Source organism: Pelecanus crispus, chromosome W, assembly GCF_030463565.1.
Source record: "Pelecanus crispus isolate bPelCri1 chromosome W, bPelCri1.pri, whole genome shotgun sequence".
Classification (NCBI taxonomy): Eukaryota; Metazoa; Chordata; class Aves; order Pelecaniformes; family Pelecanidae; genus Pelecanus; species Pelecanus crispus.
This window is the reverse complement of record NC_134675.1, coordinates 10,311,033-10,330,446: the sequence shown is the minus strand read 5'-3', so window position 1 is coordinate 10,330,446 and position 19,414 is coordinate 10,311,033. Positions and strand designations below refer to the sequence as shown.

The window sequence follows — 19,414 nt, the reverse complement described above, 5'->3', positions numbered from 1 at the left end:
GAGGGCTCCATTCTGGTCCCTATCCCTATCCTCTTGCTCAAGGGCCTGAGTACCCTGGGGATGACCAGTCTGGCTGTTGAACACAGAGGCAAAGAAGGCGTTAAGTACTTCAGCCTTTTCCTTGTCCTCGGTGACAATGTTCCCCCCCACATCCAGCAAAGAATGGAGATCCTCCTTGGCTCTCCTTTTATTGCTGATGTACTTATAAAAACATTTTTTATTATCTTTTACAACATTGGCCAGATTGAGTTCTAGCTGGGCTTTTGCTTTTCTAATTTCCTCCCTGCATGACCTAACAAGATCCCTGTACTCTTCCTGAGCTGCCCGCCCCTTCTTCCAAAGGCGGTAGACTCTCCTTTTTTCCCCGAGTCCCCACAAAAGCTCTCTATTCAGCCAGGCCGGTTGTCTTCCCCGCCAGTTGGTCTTATGTCACACGGGGACAGCCCGCTCCTGCGCCTTTAAGACTTCCTTCTTGAAGAAGGCCCAGCCTTCCTGGACCCCTTTGCCTTTCAGGACTGCCTCCCAAGGGACTTTCCCAACCAGGGTCCTGAAGAGGCCAAAGTCTGCCCTCCGGAAGTCCATGGTAACAGTTTTGCTGCCTCTCCTCTTTACATCGCCAAGAATCAGGAACTCTATCATATCATGGTCGCTAAGCCCAAGACGGCCTCCAACCACGACATCTCCCACGAGTCCTTCTCTGTTAGTAAACATCAGGTCAAGCGAGGCACCTCCCCTGGTAGGCTCGCTTACCAGCTGCGTCAGAAAGTTATCCTCCACACACTCCAGGAACTTCTGAGACTGTTGCCTCTCTGCTGTGTTGTATTTCCAGCAGATGTCCGGCAAGTTGAAATCCCCCACAAGAACAAGGGCCAGCGATTGCGAGACTTCTGCCAGCTGCTTGTAGAACACCTCATCTACCTCTACATCCTGGTTGGGTGGTCTATAGCAGACTCCCAACAGGACGTCTGCCTTGCTGGCCTTCCCCCTCATCCTTACCCAGAAGCACTCGACCTTATCATCACCACTGTCGAGCTCCATACAGTCAAAACACTCCCTAACATACAGAGCCACCCCACCGCCTCTCCTTCCCTGCCTATCCCTTCTGAAGAGCTTATAGCCATCCAGTGCAGCACTCCAGTCATGAGACTCATCCCACCATGTTTCTGTGATGGCGACTAAGTCGTAGCTATCCTGCTGCAGAAGTGCTTCCAGCTCCTCCTGTTTGTTGCCCATGCTACGTGCATTGGTGTACATGCACTCGAGACGGGCTATTGATTTCGCCCCCAGTGTTGCCATGCTGCCCCTGGGCTCCTCACTAGCGGGCCCGTTTATATCCCCTTCCCCCTTCAAACCTAGTTTAAAGCCCTCTCAATGAGTCCCGCCAACTCATGGGCCAGAATCCTTTTCCCCTTTGGAGACAGCTGATCTCCATCAGCTGCCAGCAGGCCCGGTGCCATGTAAACCTCCCCATGATCAAAAAACCCAAAATTCCACCGATGGCACCAGCCTCTGAGCCACCTGTTAATCAGGTGAGTTTTCCCATTCCTTTCAGCACTCCTCGCTGCCACTGACAGGATTGAGGAAAACACTACCTGTGCTCCCGATCCTGCAACCAATTGCCCCAGTGCCCTGAAGTCCCTCTTCATTGCTTTAGGAGTTCTCTCTGTAATCTCATCACTGCCAACCTGTACAACCAGCAACGGGTAATAATCGGAGGGCCATACCAGATCGGGGAGTTTCCTAGTAACGTCCCTAACCCGGGCCCCAGGGAGGCAGCAGACTTCCCTGTGGGATGGGTCCGGACGGCAGATCAGGCCCTCAGTTCCCTGCAGGAGGGAATTACCCACCACAATTACCCTCCTTTCTTTCTTAACAGGGGCAGTCGTAATCCGTGGGGTTGACTGACTGGCCCTCGGCAACCCCCTGGCTGGACCTTCGCCTTCACCTCCCTCTCCACTTGCCTGGCCCTCAACTTCCAGAGCCCCATATCTGTTATGTAAGGGCAACTGGGAAGGTGAGGGAGGCCGGGAGGGGATTCGCCTGCCTCCCCGGGCAGGGACCTGTTTCCATTCCCCCCCGTCTCTTAGGTCCCGTCCTTCTGCTTGCCGGCAAGAGGGTAGGGGTTCCTCCACTCCTTGTGGGGCCTCCGCCTGCTGCCGTGGCCCCAGGGATGGTAGGGTGTGGCTTCACCAATCTGTCTCCCTCGCACTCCCTGATACTCCTCAGCCTTTCCACCTCCTCCTTCAGCTCTGCCACCAGGCTGAGGAGATCATCTACCTCGTCACATCGAAGACATTTGCTGTCTCCGCTGCCCTCCGGTACAAGCGACAGGCTCAGGCACTCCCTGCAGCCGGCGACCTGGACGGCTGCATGTTTGTGTGGGAGCTCTGTCTGGGTTGCCGCATTCCTTCTGGCAGAGGCTTTCGGGCGAGTGGTAACCATAGCTGCCAGGTATTCTCCTGGGGGGACGATGACCACTGTGTGAGTTTCCCTTTGGAACTAGGAGCGGGGGCACTTGGCCTTCCCCGCACGCCCTGACCGCGCAAACTGACGCACCACGCCCTGTTTGCCCGTCCTGGTCGCTCGCGCTCCCTGGGGGCTGCTTTTATACGTGGGGGGGTTTGGCCGCCATCACTCCTGTCCCCGCCCACGCTGCGTCAGAGCTGCCGCACGTCAGCAGCTCGCCCTTCCCCACTCTTTCCCGCTCTAGGCGTGGGGCTGGGCTGCCCGCTCTCGCCCTGCGCTTTTTGCCACCTTAGCAAGGGTGCCCCGGCACGAGCATCCGCTCCGGAGCCCTTCGCCTCGGTGACTGCCAGTACTGTGTGTAGAAGCAAGGAAAATGATATAACATGGAATATATGATTTTACAACTTGTTTTCCTTTTGGTAAGGAGAGTGACTACTCTTGCATCTCCTGTTCACAAAAGTAGTTAAGTTTTTACTGAAAAAGGAGAAGCCTTCTTGGGAGAGGAAGGGGAGAACCTTAGAAACCTTAGAAAACAGCATGTTGTATTGGGTTTGCGTGGCAAGGTTTCGGGGTGGGGGGGGCTACAGGGGTGGCTTCTGTGAGAAGATGCCCAGAAGCTTCCCCTATGACCGATAGAGCCAGTGCCAGCCGGCTCCAAGGTGGACCTGCCACTGGCCAAGTCTGAGCCAATCAGTGACAGTGGTAGCACCTCTATGATAACATATTTAAGAAAGGGAAAAAAATTGCTGTGCAACAGCAGTTGGAAGAGAGGGGAGTGAGAATATGAGACAAACAACTCTGCAGACACCAAGGTGAGTGAAGAAGGCGGGGGAGGAGGTGCTCCAGGCACCAGAGCAGAGATTCCCCTGCAGCCCCTGGTGAAGACCATGGTGAGGCAGGCTATCCCCCTGCAGCCCATGGAGGGTAACGAGGGAGCAGATATCCACCTGCAGCCTGTGGAAGACTCCACGCTGGAGCAGGTGGATGCCCGAAGGAGGCTGTGACCCCATGGGAAGCCCGTGCTGGAGCAGGGTCCTGGCAGGACGTGTAGACCCATGGAGAGAGAGGAGCCCACGCTGGAGCAGGTTTTCTGGCAGGACTTGTGACCCCGTGGGGGACCCACGCTGGAGCAGTCTGCTCCTGAAGGACTGCATCCCGTGGAAAGGACCCACGCTGGAGCAGTTCGTGAAGAACTGCAGCGCGTGGGAAGGACCCACATTGGAGAAGTTCGTGGAGGACTGTCTCCCGTGGGAGGGACCCCATGCTGGAGCAGGGGTAGAGTGTGAGTTCTCCCCCTGAGGAGGAAGGAGCAGCAGAGACGACGAGTGATGAACTGACTGCAACCCCCATTCCCCATCCCACTGCACCGCTCGGGGGGAATAGGTAGAGAAAATCAGGAGTGAAGTTGAGCCCGGGAAGAAGGGAGGGGTAGGGGGAAGGTGTTTTAAAATTTAGGGTTTTTATTTCTCATTACCCTACTCAGTTTTGATTGGTAATAAATTAAAGTGATTTTCCCCAAGTCGAGTCTGTTTTGCCCATGACGGTAATTGCTGAGTGACGTCTCTAGCCTGTCAAGGTCCCTCTGGATGGCATCCCTTCCCTGCAGTGAATCAACCGCACAACTCAGCTTGGTGTCATCTGCAAACTTGCTGAGGGTGCACTCAATCCCACTGTCCACGTCCCTGACAAAGATGTTAAATAATACCGGTCCCAATACAGACCCCTGAGGGACCTCACATGTCACTGATCTCCACCCGGACATTGAGCTGTTGATCGCAACTCTTTGAGTGTGACCATCCAGCCAATTCCTTATCCACTGAGTGGTCCATCTGTCAAATCCATGCCTCTCCATTTTAGAGACAAGGATGTTGTGTGGGACAGTATCAAATGCTTTGCACAAGTCCAGGTAGATGACGTCAGTCGCTCTTCCTTTATCCACCAATGCTGTAACCCTGTCATAGAAGGCCACCAAATTTGTCAGGCACAATTTGCCCTTAGTGAGGCCATGTTGAATATCACCAATCACCTCTCTGTTCTCCATGTGCCTTAGCACAGTTTCCAGGAGGACCTGCTCCATGATCTTGCTGGGCAGAGAGGTGAGACTGGCAGGCCTGTAGTTCCCCGGGTCTTCCTTTTTTCCTTTTTTAAAAATGGGGGCTACATTTCCCCTTTCCCAGTCACTGGGAACTTCACCAGTCTGCCACAACTTTTGAAATATGATGGATAGTGGCTTAGCAACTTCATCTGCCAGTTCCCTCAGGACCCTTGGATGCATCTCATCAGGTCCCATGGACTTGAGCACATTCAGGTTCCTTAGATGGTCTCAAACCTGATCTTCTCCTATGGTGGGCATTACTTCATTGTCCCAGTCCCTGCCTTTGGATTCTGTGAATTGGGCAGTGTAGCTAGAACACTTGCCGGTGAAGACTGAGGCAAAAAATTTGAGTACCTCAGCCTTCTCCATGTCGTTTGCAGTCAGGTCTCCTGTTTTTCTCATCAGGGCAGGTACAGTTTCTTTCATCTTCCTTTGTTGTCCTATGTACCTGAAGGAACACTTCTTGTTATTTTTCACATCCCTAGCCAAGTTCAGCTCCAGCTGTGCCTTGGCTTTCCTGATCCCCTCCCTGTACTCCCAGGCCATATCCCTATAATCTCCCCAAGATGTATATCCCTGCCTCCACTGCCTATGCATTTTGGTTTTGTGTTTTTGTTTGGCTAAGAGGTCTTGACTTAGCCAAGCTGGCCTCCTGCCTCCCCTGCCCAACTTCTTGCATGTCAGGACTGGGAGCTCTCATGCCCTAAGAAAATTGTCTTTAAATATCTCCCAGCTCCCGTTTGCTCCTTTGCCTCTGAGGGCAGTTTCCCAGGTGATCCCATGCACTAGTGCCCTAAACATCCAAAAGTTTGCCTTTCTGAGGTTTAGGGTCCTGACTCTACTTTTTACCTGTCCTGTACCCCTCAAGACTGAGAATTCCACCAGGGCATGATCACTGCAGCCCAGACTACCTCCAGTCTTGACCTCTCCGATAAATTCTTCCGTATTAGTGAGTGTATTGGGTTTGCGTGGCAAGGTTTTTGTAGCGGGCAGGGGGAATACAGGGGTAGCTTCTGTGAGAAGCTACTAGAAGCTTCCCCCATGTCCAATAGAGCCAATGCCAGCCAGCTCCAAGATGGAGCCACAGCTGGCCAAGGCTGAGCCAATCAGCAATGGTGGTAGCACCTCTGTGATAACATATTTAAGAAGGGGAAAAAAAACCAGGGACACAAACTGCAGCTGGAGTGAGGAGTGAGAATATGTAAGAGGAACAACTATGCAGACACCAAGGTCAGTGAAGAAGGAAGGGGAGGAGGTGCTCCAGGCACCGGAGCAGGTGGGTGTGCCTGAAGGACGCTGTGACCCTGTGGGAAGCACGTGCTGGAGCAGGCTCCTGGCAGGACCTGTGGACCGGTGGAGAGAGAGAAGCCCATGCTGGAGCAATTTTGCTGGCAGGACTTGTGACCCCGTGGGGGACCCCTGCTGGAGCAGTCTGCTCCTGAAGGACTGCACCCCATGGAAGGGACCCACACTGGAGCAGTTCATGGAGGACTGTCTCCCGTGGGAGGGACCCCACGCTGCAGCAGGGGAAGAGTGTGAGGAATCCTCCCCTGAGGAGGAAGGAGCGGCAGAGACGACGAGTGATGAACTGACCGCAACCCCCATTCCCCGTCCCCCTGTGCTGCTCGGGAGGAGGAGGTAGAGAAATGGGGAGTGAAGTTGAGCCTGGGAAGAAGGGAGGGGTGGGGGGAATGTGTTTTAAGATTTGCTTTTATTTCTCATTACCCTACTCAGTTTTGATTGGTAATAAATTAAACTGTTTTTCCCCCAAGTTGAGGCTGTATTGCCCGTGTTGGTAATTGCTGAGTGATCTCCCTGTCCTTATCTTGACCCACAAGCTTTTTCATTATTTTTTCTCTCCCCTGTCCAGTTGAGAAGGGGAGTGATAGAGCAGCTTTGGTGGGCACTTGGCATCCAGCCAGGGTCAACCCACCACAGTGAGCAACAGGTCCAGAAGTGTCTCTCCTCTGGTTGGGCTCTCCATCACCTGTACTAGGAAGTTGTCCTCAACACACTCCGGTAGTTTCCTGGACTGCTTGCAGTTCACTGTGCCGCTTCTCCAGCAGATGTCCAGGTGGTTGAAGTCCCCTATCAGGATCAGGGCCTGTGAGTGTGATGCTTTCTGCAGTTGAAGAAAGAACTCTTCATCAATCTCCTCTTCTTGATCCGGTGGCCTGTAGTAGACACCAACCACAAAGTTTCCTTTCTTGTACCACCACTTGCTGAGCTATAATTGGAGTGTGGCAGTGAGATTTAATAGTCTGATTTAATCCTGCAGCCATTTCTATCTATGACTCTCCTCTTAACCTCAGGAACCCATTTTTAGAAATGTTTGGAGATGTGTGCAAAGCAAGCCAGATCTTTGCAGAAGATCCAGCTGGGGAGTATGGGGAAGAGGGGGAGGGGCAGGTAGGTGTTTGTAAAGAGAAACAACAGTTACATATATGTGTCAATACACATGTTGATAAAATCTTGGACTTTATTGCACAGTAACTGTCACACTTTTTTCCTGAAAAAATGAGCTGCTGCTTAAAGAGTACAGTCTTGACACTTTGCATTTGTTTTGTCCAGAACTGCTTTGATGATGGCTTGTGAAGCTGGTAGCCTTAACATGGTGGAAGCCTTCCTTAGGAAAGGTGCAGATGTCAATTTAGTAGATGTCTTTGAACAGAATGCCCTGCATTACTCCAAGCTCTCCGAGAATACAAGGATCCAGAATCTCCTATCATCAAAGTTATCTCAGGATCTGGGTACGTAAGAGATGCCGATCTGTAGTTTGTCACTTCTTGAATTAGCTACATGTATGTTTAGCAATGAAAAAATTTACTTCATAAGGTAGCCTGAAAAATTTCAAAAGCCATCTTCAAGATGGTCTGGCTGAGTCTTCCCAAAAGCAGGAAAATGTGGTCTTTGCCATAGATGGTAATATTTAGCATGGGATAAAGCACTGAGCAGGGCAAAAAGAGGTGTTTTGGAGAAAGAAAAGATAAGCTGATGTAGCAGCATCATGAAGTCTTGCATACAGTTTGGAATAGATCCTCTTATGTGAAAGAGTAAGTGGAACATATAGCTCCTCAGTAGAAGGACTGGAGAAGGAACTAATGCAGACAGAGGGCTTTATGGTCAAACTAAGACAGATTTCTAAAGTAGGAAGCTAATGTGCAAGAATGGTGCGAGACTATAGTAGAATAAGAATTGTCATAATCCTTCGAATTTTATCTCAATATGAAGTACAAAAAACAGCAGAGAAAGGATATGGTTCAAATGGAATTTGGAAATTAAAGTATATTTCTCAGATTTCAGACAGGAATTAAAAAAACAAAGCATTTATGGTGTGGGAAGTAGAGCTGAGAGATGGGTTAGGAATGGCAAATAACTTTTTCTTTGATAGCTGTTCTTAATTCCACTTCTTTTCTGCTTCACAGGTACAAAGTCACCGACAAAAGCAAAACAGGTATTTGTCCTTTTGGTTTTAAAAATACTTGGGCTATATAGGCTTGTAACTTAAGAAAAAACAGTAATTGACATGACTAGAAGCACTAGTAAATGTCACTGTGAGATGCGCTGCCATTGTAATGTGAAAGGTTTTTGTTGCTTATTTAAGAAATGTGTTTCAGGAACATCGCTTTTAAACTTAGCTTCTCTCTGTAATAGCAGCCAGCACCCTCGGTGAGAAAAGGAAGGGAGGATGTGTGTATATGCACATACGTGTGCCAGGAAGATACTCTACGTTTCTCATGTGTAATGCAGGATCTTGGCTCTCGAACTCCCTATCTCTTCAAACTGTAGAGAAGATGATCTAGAAAAGTTCTCTGTTTCCAAAACACATAATTAAAGGTTATACCCGGTTACATCTTACTGGGGACCCCCACCTGTGAGAATCTCAGCAGGTTTAGGCAATTAAATAAGTTTCTTACATTTTTTTATTTAGTATCATGATATCTTGGAGTGAAAGTAAATTGTAGACCTGGTGGCTGGAAAGTGGATGAGGGTGCAATGCATTGGTTCATTCTTTCTCTGAGTGGAGAGGTGGGTTTTTCAGGGAGCTCGAGCAGAAGCTGATGGAGAGGAAAGAGGGTAGTCATTAAGAATTACATGACTGGACTATGTATGAATGGAAGTATGTAAGATCACTAGTGCTAAACCTGTTGTCAGCTTCTGCTTTTTCACTAAATCTTGTTTGTTTTCACTAAAGCATGGATTACAAGGGGGCAGATTCTTATTGTCAGACATGTTTAATATCTTTGTGTTAGTAGAGATGTAGTCTTTACATAGGAAAAAAAATGATAAGGCACTGCATGAGCTGCAAAAGTTGAGATTAATGTAGGATTTTATTTTTTTATAAAACAAATTGCTCGGACTTTACTAACCAAACTAATAAACCTACTTTTTCTGGCTGGTGAAACTTTCAGCATGATCAAGGCTCTAAATTAAGTTCAGAAAGAAGTGGAACTCCAAAAAAATGCAAAGCCCCATCTCCTCCTATCAGTCCTATTCAGGTAAAGACGACACCAATTTTGAGATGCTTTTAGGGGGTGAAAAGTGCTTTGAGCATGATGTGGGCTGGATTTGCTCTATCACTGTTATTTTATATGCCTGTCTTGCCATGAGTGCTTTTCCTGACATTAGGATGACACCATGAAAGCACATGTTGTTTAGGTTGACTAAGAAAATTGCTTGAAATATAGCATGATCTAAGATATAACTGTACAAATTTTACTGTACAATTGCTTCTTCCATCTAAAGTTGAAGGTCTCCTGGTTTTGCCGACTTCCATAAGTAAATAATTATGTATATTTTAAATATACATATATATGTACACATTATTATATGCCTATATACATATGAAAATAAAATACTTGAATAGATTCATATAGTATCAAAATGCAGTTTAACAGATTTCATGTTAAACAGGAATGTTACCTGTATAGCAGCTATACTGCATATGTAATACTGACTCAGAAGAGCACTGAATAATTAGATCTACTCTTTGAAACTAACCTAGAGTTGTAACTTACATTAGTGCAGGGAAAAGTACTCTTTAGTGTGTGTGTCTATACATGGGCATGTGTTAGAGAGGTAGTTATATGTACATGTATGTATACATACATATTTACATAAAATCTTTTACAGCTCAGTGATTCGTCCTCTCCACACTCATCAACTCCTATGACTGGAAAAGGGCAGGCTTTCTTTGCTGACCAAGTGTGCAAGGTATCAAAGTTTTCTGTTCCTACTAAGCTTGGGGAAGGAAAGTACAGTACCTTAATAACCTAGTTTGCTGACTGCAGAATCTCCTGTGAATTAATTAGATGAATTTTTGGAACAAAAAGGAATCCAAATCTGTTTCAATGCAATTTATAAAGCAAGTGTGGATTACTTTAATGTTTACTCAATATGTAAACAGAATTAATCATAAATTAGTAAGTATTTAGGAATATGGTTATGAAACTATTAATGCTGGGAGAGCTCATTACCTAATACCAGTGAAGTGCATGGCATTGTGCAATGCAAAAAGTAGAGACCCTTTCACCAAACTGTCGTGGTTTAGCCCCAGCCAGCAACTAAGCACCATGCAGCCACTCGCTCACTCCCCCTACCCCGATGGGATGGGGGAGAGAATTGGAGGACTAAGAGTGAGAAACACTCCTGGGTTGAGATAAGAACAGTTTAATAATTGAAATAAAGTAAAATAGTAATGATAATAACAACAATACAATAATGATAATAATAATAATATACAAAGCAAGTGATGCACAATGCGATTGCTCACCACCCGCCAACCAATACCCAGACAGTTCCCGAGCAGCGATTGCTGCTCCCCGACCAACCCCCCCCCCAGTTTCTATACTGAGCATGACGTCATATGGTATGGAATAGCCCTTTGGTCAGTTTGGATCAACTATTCTGGCTGTGCCCCCTCCCAGCTTCTTGTGCACCTGCCAGAGCATGGGAAGCTGAAAAGTCCTTGACTAGCATAAGCAGTACTTAGCAACAACTAAAAACATCAGTGTGTTATCAGCATTCTTCTCCTACTAAATCCAAAACACAAGCACTATGCCAGCTACTAGGAAGAAAATTAACTCTATCCCAGCCAAAACCAGGACAGGTATTGAAGTTTGGTGGTTTTTTTTACATACATAATATTTTGCAATTATTTATCACAGGGTCTGCAGCCTTCCAAATTATCTATGAGATTGTTGCCCATGTTTCATTAACATTTAATGAGAACTGGGCAAAGGAACTTGAATGCCTTTTGCAGACTTTAAAATACTGGCCACATGCTACAATTAAACAAGAGCCCAGAAATAGAAGAAACCCACTATCCGGCAAGATCTATACTGTCTGTACTTCTCTTTGGTGAACTGTCCAACTTTACATCCACTTTCTGTGAAAGCGTTTTCTTTTGGTGTCTCAGCAGGAAGAATTCAGCTCCTTGCATCGAGATAATAAAGACAGGCTGAGTGACAGCACGACAGGTATACAATAACACTTAATCCTTATTTTCATATTTGCTTACGTGTTTTAGGTGGTGTGAAATGTTGAAATCTGGTCAGAAATCCTCTGTGCCTTTCCGTTTAGAATGTGAGACACAATAAGTATTGGGAGTAATGTTTTGTAATTTCACTAGCGGCTCCCCACCAAAACTTCCTGCTTTTATTGGGTGATCGAACACATCTTTTGGGAAACAGTTTCTAGGAACAGTTTGCTTGCTCAGTACACTTAGCGGTCATGGGAACAAACTGTTTAATTTGAAAGGTTAGAATAACTAACTAGCTAGCAGTTCAGCTTTTTGAAAGCTTTTGAGTCTTTTTTTTTCTCCAAAGGTGCTGATAGTTTATTGGATGTGAGTTCTGAAGCTGACCAGCAAGATCTACTTCTGTTGATGCAAGCAAAAATTGCTTCTTTGACATTGCATAATAAGGAGCTACAGGACAAATTACAGGTGGCATTTTTTTGTGCTGTTCTAGTGCTCTGTTAATCTGCTAGCAGAACAAAGAGCTGCTTACTGGTTTAGAGAGATGTGCTGTGCAGATAATTTAACGAGCTTGTTGGTGGTAAGATCATGGAAACACTCTGCCCCAAAGGATTAAATCAGTGTTTTGATCTTCTCACTTTTCCCATAAATTACTGAATAACTTTGTTTATTATGATAACCACATTCTAAAAGATCTTAACAGTTGTGTTAGCAGAATTTTAATTTGTATAGCTTTGGTTATTAGCTTATGGAGATCAGCCCAGACTTTCAGAGGAACTTGGCACTTACTGCCTTCTTTCACTGTAGATGACTAAATGGGAGCAGCTGGGTTTTGTATTTTTCTAAAAACTTTCTTCCATGGTGCTTTAATTGTCTCTGTAGGATGTGGCAAGATTTCCTTGCTTACTCTATTCTAAAAAATATAATCATGTGTTTGTTTTTATTGTGCAATTGTTTGGCTTTCTTTTGCACAGGAAAGAACACCTAAAGAAGTGGATTCAACCATAGAATCTTATTATCCAACCCAAACAGAGTTTGATCAAACAGCAGATAGACAAAGTGAGTTCTCAGCTCAGGAGCTGAAGTCTACATTAAATGCCACCCAAATTCAAGAAAAGTTGACAAGCCCCAGTGAAGTAAAAATGAAGTACCTCCAGGAAGACTTAAAGGATGTGCAGAGGAAATTAGAGAATTCTGAAGCCAAAAGAAAGCACACAGAAGCTCAGGTCCAGTCTAGAGTCCCAGAAACAGATCATTTAAATAGCACAGACATTTCAGAAAATGGTTCTGATCTTAACCTGAAGTTCCAAGAAACTCAAAACAAGTATGAGGAAGCTGTGAAAGAGGTTTTGAATGTACAAAGGCAAATGAAGCTGGGTCTTGTTTCCTCTGAAAGTGAAGAAACCAGTTCTGAGCTGAGCAGGTTGAAGGTTACATGTGAAGAAGTTGAAATGCTTAAGCAAGAATTGAAGAGAGCATTGGAGGAAAGTGAAAGACAAAAAGAGAAAGTGAGAGCGCTACAGAAAAAGTTTGAAGAAAGAGAGCAGAATGTGGCAAGCAAATTGTCTGTGGAAGACTGTGAGAAAATAAAGAATTCATATTGTTCAGTTATTGATAACATTAATCAAGAGAAAGCATTGTTGATTGAGAGGTACAAAGAAGGGCAAGAGGAAATTAAAAGGCTACAGGACAAGCTGACAAATCAGACACAATTGGAATCTAGTGCTGAAGCTGGAGAAATTAAAGATGCAATGCACAGAATAATAGATGAGCTCAACAGACAACTTAGTGAATTGTCTCAGTTGTACAAAGAAGCACAAACAGAACTTGAAGACTATAGGAAGAGAAAAACTCTAGATGATATAGCTTTGGACTACATTCCTAGAGATGAACATGAAAAACTGATGCAGGTAACAAATTCTTTGAAATACAAAGCAGAGAATGAGTTATCAGAAATGAAATCCCAGTACACAAAAGTATTAGATGAAGCAGAAGAACTAAAGCAACTGTTAGACACTCAGAAACAGAACTCTCTGCCAATTAATGAACACCATCAGGTGATGAATGCACTCAGAAATACTGTGAAGGAAATGGAGGAAGAAATAAATGAGCTCAAAGGACTGCTTACCAACAAGGAAAGCGAAGTAAGAAACCTACAGAAGGAATTACTGGAAGAAAAAGCTGCAATTAATGAAGCAATGGTACCCAAGGCTACATATGAAAATCTCCAGTCATCATTAGAGGGTGAAGTTAGTGTTTTGTCATCCAAACTGAAGGATGTAATCAAAGAGAAGGAAAATGTGTCCTTAGATGCTATGCAACTGAGAAATGAAGTTTTGCACTTGAAAGAAGAGAAAGAAGGCATGCATACTCTGCTTGAAGCAAAGGAACGGGAGGTGGCTGGTCTTCACCAAAAGTACCATCAAGCTCAAGATGATCTTCTTGAAATGAAAAGATATTCTGAAAGCTCATCAAAACTAGAAGAGGATAAAGATAAAAAGGTTAGTGATTCACTAAAGTGGAGGGGGTAGTACATGAGTTGAGACTGCGAAACATGTTGGACGGTGACCTAATAGACGATGTTGTGTCAAGTATCACAGTAGAGTAACTTCTGAGTGCATTTACCCATCTAAAAATTCAGATATCAAAGTCAAAGAAGTTTTCAATATGTTTGACTTTACAGTTGGTTTCCTCCTCTGTGGAGATACGCATGATCTTTCAATTTACCTCTTCTAAGTTCTGCTTAGGTTGGGTTCACACTATTCAGGCAACTGAAGTCAAAGAAGTGGGATTTACAGCAGGAAGAGATTCCAGAAGAGACAAGAAAACAAAATATCAGAAAGGAACAAAGATTCACTATTCTGAGTTTAGTAGATAATTGAGGTTCTGGAGCGTGTTCAGAGAAGGGCAATGAAGCTGGTGAAGGGTCTGGAGCACAGGTCTTATGAGGAGCGGCTGAGGGAACTGGGGTTGTTTAGCCTGGAAAAGAGGAGGCTGAGGGGAGACCTTATCGCTCTCTACAACTACCTGAAAGGAGGTTGTAGTGAGGTGGGTGTTGGTCTCTTCTCCCAAGTAGCTAGCGATAGGACGAGAGGAAATGGGCTCAAGCTGCACCAGGGGAGGTTTAGGTTGGAAATTAGGAAAAATTTCTTCACGGAAAGGGTAGTCAAGCATTGGAACAGGCTGCCCAGAGAGGTGGTGGAGTCACCATCCTTGGAAGTGTTCAAAAAACAGGTAGACGTGCCACTTTGGGACATGGTTTAGTAGGCATGGTGGTGTTGGGTTGATGGTTGGACTGATGATCTTAGAGGTCCTTTCCAATCTTAATGATTCCTAGTTTTTACTTTCATTAAAAATAATCCAGCCACCAAGCCAGGAAACACGAAATTGCTACTCTACCCTTAATTGGTTTAGTGGTGGACTTGGTAATGTTAGGTTAATGGTTGGACTGGATGATCTTAAAGGTCTTTTCCAACCTAAATGATTCTATGATTCTATGATTCTATGATCTCAACCTCAGCATGACTTGACTATTTTTACTCTGCAACTACCATATCTGTCACTACAAATTTCTTTATAAAAAGCTATGTATTTTGCTGGCTGTGAATAGCTGGCTTATGTTTGGTATGTTTCTGTCTTGTGTTCAGCAGCAGTGTCTGTAAAGGTGGTAAATGCAATCCTTGTTTGTAAATATTGCTGGCTTTCAGGACAAGAAATGCATTTTGAATTGACTGGGGTAGGAGGGGGGAATAGAGAAGCATTGTAACCCTTTGCTTACATGATGTCTCTGTTTGTCCATTGAGTTTACATCTTGTTTTTCCCCACTTCTTAAATTTAAGTCACAAATACCCCCAAGATGAGACCCACGAGTATACAGTATGCCTTGTAGCTTTTAATGAAAACCCATTTTTTGCCTCCCTAGATCAATGAAATGTCCAAGGAAGTTAGCAAATTAAAAGAAGCATTGAACAGCCTTTCTCAGCTTTCCTACTCAACCAGTGCCCCCAAAAGACAAAGCCAGCAGCTGGAGGCATTACAACAACAAGTGAAGCAGTTGCAAAACCAACTGACTGTAAGTGTGATAATTCATAAACCCACCATTATTCCCAGTTCTCCCAAGATGTGTGTGCCATTCTTGACTGTGCCTTATTTAAAATGGAGCACAGTCAATGAGAACAAAGAAAGGAGTTTTCATCCAGAAATTCTATAATGGTCTGAAACATTTAGGAATCTGAAAGTCGCAAATTGCTCCTCAGAAACAGTCTAACTAAAGCAAGCTGTTTTCCCCAATATATTTCCTCAGATCAATAGTGGAACAAAGTTTCTGTACTTTATGTAGTGTATGAATGTAGTGGCCAGACCTGCTGCTGAGACCCTGATTTGTGAAAAATATGGACAGTGTGCAGTGGATTTGTGTGTTTTCTCAGGAACATGTGGATTGATTCATCAGCTGAAGTCTTTTTGTTTTTTTAAGCTGAAATAAATTTGACTTCTTGGAAGAAAATAGTCACTGAAGGCGTGAAGTTTCAAATCAAGCAAGTCCATGTGTTTATAGGGAGCACAGTTTATTCTCCAAAATTCTGAAGTGCTTAAAGATTTTTAAGATTGTACTTGTTTGTGCATGAAAGGTCCAGTCTTCTAAGCTGGGTTGAGCCATAATTGCTATTTCCAAGAGCTTGCCTGTCCAAAAGAGCATTTTAATTCACTGCAGAAGGTGAAAAGAAGGTACTGTCCGCCAGAGGCCATTGAGAGCTCTGGAGTAACTCTGAAAAGAAAATTCCCAGCCTTAATGGCTTACCTGGTGTCTGCTCTCCTACTCTCCCCAGCAGACAGACAGAAGAGTCAATATATGTAGAAGAGTCAAAATTCCCTTGCAGTGGGGAGAAATAAATAAGCAGACAGTTAAACACTGTGTCCTGTCAGTGTAAAGGCCCATAGCTGTTTCTTATCCCAGTCCACCAAGTCCAAAAGGAACCTTCATCTCCCACTGCTCAAGGCCCAGCAAAGTAGTGTAAGGTGCAAAGATATGCAACACATTAGGAAAGTGGGTAGGATTTAAAACAGGACAGAAGCATTCTTTCCTTCTTGTAGGCTAGCTTTCCTAACAGCTTCACGTTTATTTGGAAAGATGGCTTCTGGGATGTGGCAGTCTGTGATCATGAAAAAGGAGGTTGGCTTTCCTTGTTTGAATGTATAGTAATTAGCTGAGGATTTCATGGGCTAAGACCTTTGTAAGCATCTCTTCTTCCCTGGGAAGGCATTAGCTGATAGATGGGTCACTGGCATCAGAGAAGAGCTCAGTTGCAGTTGAGGGTTCATTTGTCAGAATATTGTTGGCTTTCCTCAATTCTGGTTGCTGATAAGCTCAGAAGTAAGTATGTGCTCATTCCACATCTTTGCAGCTCAGTGCTTCTTACAGTTGATGTAATCTCACCAGCTTTTTTACTAGGATGGTCCATTTATGTGGACTATGCTTCCGAGAAAATTATGTTTTAGATGGCTAGTGGAACAGTACTGTCTGAGCTGGTTTTCCATGCATGCATAAGACTATGGTTTGTAATTCCCCAGAGCTCCCTAAATCTAGTTGGGGAGTTCTGAATTCAACAGTTCTGAATGCTCCGTGACTTCCTGCTTAACTATTTTCTAGGAAACAAAGAAACATCATCAGGAAATTGTCTCAGTTTACAGGATGCATCTTCTCTATGCTGTGCAGGTATGGTTGCATATTGTCAGTTACAGAGTGTTGGTATTGTAATGAAAGATGTTTCTTCTGCAGATCTAGTAAGAACTTTGCATGTTTTATCTAAGACATCCTATCCAAAAGGTATGACTGTTTAAGCACAAATGTAACACTGCTTCCTTTTGAGAAATTGATGTAATTACTATACCTCAAAAATAGTTTGTAAATCTTCTTAAGGAGTAGAGAGATGCTTGAATTCAATCATTTTTTCTTCTTTCTCCCCTTGTCTAGGGTCAAATGGATGAAGATGTCCAGAAAGTGCTTAAAGAAATTTTATCGATATGTAAAAGCCAATCACAGAAAAAGTAAAGAAAAAAGTCAAGGAAAACTCCCCATTTTTATTAATCCTGTTATGAGTGTTTATCTAGGTTTGCCTTAACATAAGATTTAAAATTGGCAATTTGCTGCTTTTGTGTTATTGTGCTGTTTGTGAGGTGGATTTGTTTGTCTGTCTCTACCACTTCCCATGTGCATTTGTATGTGCAGTAACTAAACACATGCCTGCTTTTCATATCCAAAATGCAAGTATGTTCTTCAGACTTTTTACTTAGGCCACTCCATGTCATGTTTACCCTGAAAGTACTTTCTGGTTTCCTCAAATAGAGGGAGGTTAATCTGGAGGAAAGCACTCATGTTTCCCGGGTAAAGGTGAAATTCTCCTTAAGGTCTTCTGTATTGTTTCTAAGCTGCATCTTGTTACTGGGGAGTAATTTAGTTGCTTGATGTTGTAGCACTCAGATTCCTGACATTTTGCCATATACGGTCTTTGGCAGAGCAGAAGTGAGCCTTGCAGCAGTGAGCAGAAGTAAATATTTATGGTAAGCCAGAACATCAAACAGCTACACTTCTTTATGTAATATTTAAGATTAACACACCATAAGGCAGCTGTCCCAACCCATCCAATGCACTGAGTACACAAAAATCATACCATATTTCATAGTTTCCTTGAACTACCTGACAGTGGAATAAAACTATTTCAAAAGGTAAAATCATTAGTTCATTGAAGTTCTGTACAAAGCAGTACAGAAAGGTCTGTATAAACAACCCTTTATGATAGGTTTAGCTATCTATGCAAGTGTTGGCCATGAAGCTCAGGAACAAAACCAGAAGAACATATACTTTAGACAAGGGATTCTAGTGAACACAGGATGTTTACAGTGAATGTCAATGCCTCATACTTCCTAACCTCACTTTTGTAAAGAACTTGTCTTCAGTATATTTTTATTTGCCCTCTAATGATTTTTTTTTTGTAACTAAACCATTTTTTTCTACATAATGTTTGCATTAAGCTTATTAACAAATATTTTTAGGTAATCGTGCTTTACAGAGTTTCTTTTTATACCCCCAAGTATTCAGTAATAGTGAAGCATAGTGAAGTGTTTTCAGTATGAAAAAGATCTGTATGGAATAATAGACCTGTCTGTCAATGTGGTCCAGAGCAATGAAGTGTAAAATGCAATTCAGCCTGCTGTTTCAACAAATGTAGAAATGATAGGTAGAGAACAGCAAAAAGTGTCAAAAATTTCTACATGTTGTTTCTTGAGGCCAGGGGCATCAGTAAAGCCTTTATCAGCACTTCTAAATTTAAAAGTCAAATAAAAATGCCTGATGTGGTATAGTATGAAACTATGGAAAAATGTTTCTAAGAACACACTGCACTTGAGGGTACGACCATTCTAACTAGCTTGCAGCTTCACTATGGTATTTGTTTTATTCCTGTTAGTGGATATGTCTCTAATAGAGAAATCTCCAGAGCTATATAATCTATGAAGTTTATATAGAGTCATAATATGACAAGAGTCAGCAGTGCCTCAGGCTGACTGGACTCATAGTGCAATTAGATAATTCCTAACCCTGGCAAAACTAAAATGGATTTTAAAAACAAAACCAAAAATCACACCTTTGCATCAGTTAGACCTTGGTGTTACTTTTCTTGGGTGGTTTAACTAATGCCTGCTAATTTTGAACGGTATTTATAGTTAGATGGTTTTAAAAATGCTCCAAAGAAATGTGAAAAGAATTTTTCTGCAGCACTTCAAAATGAACAACAAGATTTTAAGCATGCTAGTGCTGCAAAGTATAAAACTTGATGAACCATTTTGTACGTTGCCTGATGGATTTAGTTGTCTACTTAGTTTTGGTTTGTATATTTATTACAATTATCTTTGTGGAATATTGAAAATTATACACTACAGCATAGCAAGTTTCTTTATATGTAATTTACAAGAAGTTTCCTTATGCAGCAAATAAACTATTTCCGATTTTTTCATCTTTGTTCTTTTTGTGCCTTCATTTACTTTTTGTATTTAGGGAAATCTCACTAGACCATTTTAAGGTAGTGCAAATATGTTCTATATCTCATGTTTAGATAGCTGTCAGATATACCGGGTTTTCCTCCCTGAAATTGCAATTTGATTATTGTCCTGGTTTCGGCTGGGATAGAGTTAATTTTCTTCCTAGCAGCAGGCATAGTGCTGTGTTTTGGATTTAGTAGGAGAAGAATGTTGATAACACGCTGATGTTTTTAGTTGTTGCTAAGTACTGTTTATGCTAGTCAAGGACTTTTTCAGCTTCCCATGCTCTGCCAGGCGCACAAGAAACTGGGAGGGGGCACAGCCAGAATAGTTGATCCAAA

At 43.6% G+C, this 19,414-nt stretch overlaps 1 protein-coding gene across 1 annotated transcript in view; it reads left to right on the top strand.

Moving 5' to 3' along the window:
• LOC142596418 (ankycorbin-like) overlaps window positions 1-17,088 on the top strand; it is a gene marked incomplete at its 5' end in the record, with an annotated part of 48,843 nt that extends 31,755 nt beyond the window's left edge. The window contains 10 exons of the mRNA XM_075725520.1: window positions 7,133-7,311; window positions 7,987-8,015; window positions 8,974-9,060; window positions 9,695-9,775; window positions 10,983-11,040; window positions 11,389-11,507; window positions 12,014-13,540; window positions 14,962-15,111; window positions 16,687-16,752; window positions 17,011-17,088. Of these exons, the coding sequence (XP_075581635.1) occupies window positions 7,133-7,311; window positions 7,987-8,015; window positions 8,974-9,060; window positions 9,695-9,775; window positions 10,983-11,040; window positions 11,389-11,507; window positions 12,014-13,540; window positions 14,962-15,111; window positions 16,687-16,752; window positions 17,011-17,088 (2,374 nt within the window). The remainder of the gene's footprint in view (window positions 1-7,132; window positions 7,312-7,986; window positions 8,016-8,973; window positions 9,061-9,694; window positions 9,776-10,982; window positions 11,041-11,388; window positions 11,508-12,013; window positions 13,541-14,961; window positions 15,112-16,686; window positions 16,753-17,010) is intronic.
• Window positions 17,089-19,414: the final 2,326 nt, after the last annotated feature.